Source organism: Lepidochelys olivacea, assembly GCF_965140295.1.
Source record: "Lepidochelys olivacea isolate rLepOli2 genome assembly, chromosome: 1".
NCBI classification, from domain to species: domain Eukaryota; kingdom Metazoa; phylum Chordata; order Testudines; family Cheloniidae; genus Lepidochelys; species Lepidochelys olivacea.
Genome location: NC_140411.1, coordinates 213,353,693 through 213,358,386, shown reverse-complemented (window position 1 = coordinate 213,358,386; position 4,694 = coordinate 213,353,693). Strand labels below are relative to the sequence as shown.

Sequence of the window (4,694 nt, the reverse complement as noted above, 5' to 3'; positions counted from 1 at the left end):
CCTCTGAATTTTCTACTTCTCAGTCATCCCAGATAAAAATTGTTTCTTGTTTTTTTTTCCCCCTCCCCACTCCTGCTTCAGCTGCCTTTTCTGGTGAGTGGGAGGGGTGGAACCTCCTCCCCAGGGAACAGTAGGTCCAAGGAATGTTAAATATCTGCTGTGGGAGACCTCTCTGGCTCAGGTTTATCAGGGTATGGTTGAGTGACAGTTACTCTTGACTGTACGGTCAGCTGCTGCTGAGGAATAGGTTTATGTTAGCAAAGGTCATAATACAGGCACAGACCCTCCAGCATCTCTCCTCACCTCTTTACTCACCTGCAGTTAGAAAATTCACAGCACAAAAATGCATCTTTATCAAAAGTAATTTTAATATAAGGAGAAAGATCAGCCCCAGAGGGGTGCCTACTGGCCTCTCACCGTGGGAGCAGCCTGTATGGAAGGAAAGCTCAGCACGGTATGCCTTGAAGTCTACTACTAAGCCTTCAGCCAAGGTTGACTCTCAGTGCTCCTTACACACACGAGTAGAAAAATAGCTGCCAATTCTAGAAAGATCAGAGTCCTACTCCACAGGGCCAATTATGGAGGGCTCACACCACCCCCCATGCCTCCTCAAAGGCTGTGGTGATCTTGGCACAGGTCAGGGCAGCAGAGAGGGGATAGTTGCTGATGGAGATCATCTTCTCTGTATAGTTAACATTCAGCTGGGGAGAGAGAGAGAAGAATGAGGGGGAAGTAGGAAATCCATGTTACTATCCAGTCAGTTAACACCCCCAACCACTGCACTTCAGTACTTTTCACACTATGTACTGCAATCCACCCAAAACTGATAGGCACCCACCCTTAAAGCAGGGCAGGGCAGGACAGCTACTAACTCAACATTTTGCATCCAGATGAAGTGGGTTAGCATGACTGTGGCATAAAATTATAAAATTTCAGTGCAATTCTGGGAGAGGAATTGAAAGGGAATACCCCCTTAAAATAAGCAATCATGCAGGTGTGCACAGGCTTTGCATCAACAGCATCCTCTCTGTAGTGCAGGAACACCATGATGTATACTGAAAGGGAAAGAGTCCCCTACTTCCCATGACAGGTTGTCTGCTCCACCAGGCAATCAATGATGGGAGAAGAGGTGTGTCAGCTACCACTACCCTTACCGAGCCATGGGCAAAAGCTCCCACAACAATTGCAACAGGCTCTGCAGTGGGAACCAGTTCACGCACATCCGTCACGTTGGGAACTGAGGAAGAGGTGCCTATCTTCATGCAGCCCACTGGGAGATGATCAGTCACTGGATTCTTGATGACCTGCATGGGCAAACACATTTAGCTTGAGGTTTAAAGGTGAGATCTTGGGATTCCAAACAATTTTTCTGTACAGCAGCAGAGGCTCACTTCTTACCACATTCTCAGCCCTTACGGAGCACCACAGAGTCATTAAGTTCCCCCTCAACAGTTAGGAATAGAAACTTTTACCTTCAACAGTTTCTGGGGCCCATCAGCTGCACGGACACTGAGTTTATGTAGCAGCTGAACTGGTCGGAGAAAAAGAGAACAAGGAAATTTTCATGTGCCAACTTTAGAGTACCTATTCTTCAGCAAGCTGAGTTGGGAAAAGCCTCAAGTTTTGTGTCTGAACCTCCTAATTTCCAATGCCTTTAACAATGTAGAACCTTCCCTTGGGGCAGCATCCCTCAGGCTCAGACCTGGACTCCTTTCTCTCATCCCATTCTCCCAAACAATCTATGGCTGCAGTTTACATCCCCAGACTTGCAGAAGGTTATTTTGCTTCACCACAACAAACAGAGCCGGGGCTGGTTGGTTGGTTTGTTTTTTATTGCCTTCCTCTGCAGCAGGGTCAACTCTCAGTTTTAACTTAGTGTAAATGCTGGGTTTTCTGTAACAAACTCTTTAAATCATGATTTGAGGACATCAGTAACTCAGCCAGAGGTTATGGGTCTATCACAGGAATGGGTGGGTGAGGTTCTGTGGCCTGCAACGCACAGGTGGTCAGACTAAATGAGCATGATGGTCTCTTTTGGTCTTAAAGTCTGAGTCTATATGGCTCTTTGAATCTTTCCTCAAAATTTTCAGCCCTGAATATTTATGGCTTCCTTCTATCCTGTGTGGTGACAGGTTTCAGAGTGGTAGCCGTGTTAGTCTGTGTCAGCAAAAAGAATGAGAAATACTTGTGACACCTTAGAGACTAAAATTTATTTGAGCATGAGCTTCCATGGGCTAAAACCCACTTCATTGAATGCATGCAGTGGAAAATACAGTAGGAAGATATAGCTATCCATCTATACATACACACACAGAGAACATGAAAAAATGGGTGTTGCCATACCCACTATAACAAGAGTGATCAGTTAAGGTGAGCTATCATCAGCAGGGGGGGGAGGGGAGGGGAGGGAAGAGAACCTTTCATAGTGATAATCAGGATGGCCCATTTCCAACAGCTGACAAGAAGGTGTGAGTAACAATGGGGGGGGAAGAAATAAGCATAGGGAAATAGTTTTACTTAGTGTAATGACCCATCCACTCCCAGTCTTTATTCAAGCCTAATTTAATGGTGTCCAGTTTGCAAATTGATTCCAATTCAGCAGTTTCTCATGGGAGTCTGTTTTTGAAGTTTTTTTGTTGCAGTATTGCCACTTTTAGGTCTGTGAGTGACCAGGGAGATTGAAGTGTTCTCAGACTGGTTTTTGAATGTTATAATTCTTGACGTCTGATTTGTGTCCATTTATTCTTTTACGTAGAGACTGTCCAGTTTGGCCAATGTACATGGCAGAGGAGCATTGCTAACACATCAAATTAGTAGATGTGCAAGCGAATGAGCCTCTGATAGTGTGGCTGATGTGATTAGGTCCTATGATGGTGTCCCCTGAATAGATATGTGGACAGAGTTGGCAACTGGCTTTGTTGCAAGGATAGGTTCTTGGGTTAGTGTTTTTGGTGTGTGGTTGCTGCTGAGTATTTGCTTCCGGTTGGGGGGGGCTGTCTGTAAGCAAGGACTGGCCTGTCTCCCAAGATCTGAGAGAGTGAGGGATCATCCTTGAGGATAGGTTGTAGATCCTTGATGATGCGCATCCTGATTATCACTACCAAAAGGTTTTTTCCCCCCTCCTGCTAATAGCTCACCTGAACTGATCACTCTTGTTATAGTGGGTATGGCAACACCCATTTTTTCATGGTGTGTGTGTGTGTATATATTCCTACTGTATTTTCCACTGCATGCATCCGATGAAGTGGGTTTTAGCCCACAAAAGCTTATGCTCAAATGAATTTGTTAATCTCTAAAGTGCCACAAGTACTCATTCTTTTTTCTATCCTATGCTCGCTCATATCTGAAGGCCCCTCCCCCAGCTTAAGGGGAGAAGCTACTGAACCCAGGGCTCAAGCAAGTGGAGGAGGGGAAAGCAAATAAAGAAACAGACAGGATAGCAGGTCAAAGTGTCATAAGTAGGGAGCCATAAGGGGATGAAGAAGCAGTTTGAACCTCTTACCCATTAGACCGCAGAATCGATCAAAGGTTCTGGGAATCCTGGTCTGGGGATTGACTTCAATGAGAACATTCTTCTGGGTGTGGATGTAAACCTGCAGCAGGCCAGCCCGGTTCAGGGGACTGTCCATGAGCATCAGGAGGCTCTTAAGAAAGAAAGCACATAATGGGGAAAGCACATGACACCAGAGAATTTGATGCTAAAAAGAAGGCTCAACTCTCAGACATCGGGGTCTGGGCACAGCAAGCAGGGAGGGACTATTCTGCTGAAGAAGTGGTAAGAAAAGATCCAAAAAGGTGCACTAGCTCTGCTGCAGCAGAATTTTAAAAGATGGCTGTTTACGTGGGTAATGTGATTAATAAACTTAAAAGAAAAATATTTGGAAGGGCCAATCCTGCTTCAAAGAACAAGCTGACCTCTCGTTATGGGGAGACCAGAGAAAACGTTCCCTTTTGGGTGGCTTTTGCATAAGCGCCTTCTGCAGGGGTCCCTTCCTAGGACCTACACAATGGGGGTCGTACCTGGTGTGTGATGTCGGGCCTCACTTCCCCTGGGTCCCGGCCGCTTCGCAGCAGCAGCGATTTGTGCTTGTCGCAGTTCAGCAGCTCGTACGTCTTCCCAACCTGCAGCCAAAGGGGCGAGAAGAGAGTGAGGACAAGGTGGGTCACGGCGAGTCCCGCCGGGCCCAACCCAGTCGTGTTCCCCAGCACCTTCACGGTCTCCAGACTCGCTCCCTCGAGAAGCACTAGAAGCCGCCGCCGCTGCCCCCAGGCCTGCTTCGCCTCCCGGGCCGGGTCGGTCTCTGTCGCCGCGTCCCCTACTGGTCTTCGGAGCTGCCGCTTGGGCACCGCCATCTTAGAACCGGAAGCGGCGTCACACCTGCAGCTCGTACTCTTCTAAGCTGGGACCTCGCACTTCCCCCAGCTGCGGCGGAGACGGAGCCTAGAAATTGGCCAATATTCCCAGCACTTCCGGTGTGCGAGAGGCTGCTTCCGGTAAGAGAACGGAAACATCGACGTCACGTGCCCTGTGTCCGGATATTTACCCTCCCTGTAGCTCGCTTCCCGGCAGACTGGCCCGTTACTGGGATGTTGCCATTATCCAAAGTGGTGCCCGATGATCGAAATTATGAAGCCGTGGTGTAAAGTAACTTCCCCGCAGCGAGGCTGGTTTCCGTCTGCCATTTTTGAAGCGG

The 4,694-nt window shown here is 47.8% G+C and overlaps 1 protein-coding gene across 2 annotated transcripts; it reads right to left on the bottom strand.

Moving 5' to 3' along the window:
* Window positions 1–346: 346 nt before the first annotated feature.
* EMG1 (EMG1 N1-specific pseudouridine methyltransferase) lies at window positions 347–4,581 on the bottom strand. 2 transcript variants are annotated; one of them, XM_084622795.1, is made up of 6 exons: window positions 4,210–4,581; window positions 4,021–4,122; window positions 3,503–3,644; window positions 1,473–1,531; window positions 1,155–1,304; window positions 347–701 (listed from the first exon to the last, which is right to left on the bottom strand). In XM_084622795.1, exons 1-6 carry the CDS (start codon window positions 4,351–4,353, stop codon window positions 588–590), a joined length of 711 nt encoding a protein of 236 aa, XP_084478921.1. In that variant the 5' UTR covers window positions 4,354–4,581; the 3' UTR covers window positions 347–587. The 2 variants fall into 2 exon arrangements, with proteins under 2 accessions (XP_084478921.1, XP_084478920.1); XM_084622794.1 differs by lacking the exon at window positions 347–701 and having other exon boundaries at window positions 720–1,304.
* Between the last annotated feature and the right edge of the window lie 113 nt (window positions 4,582–4,694).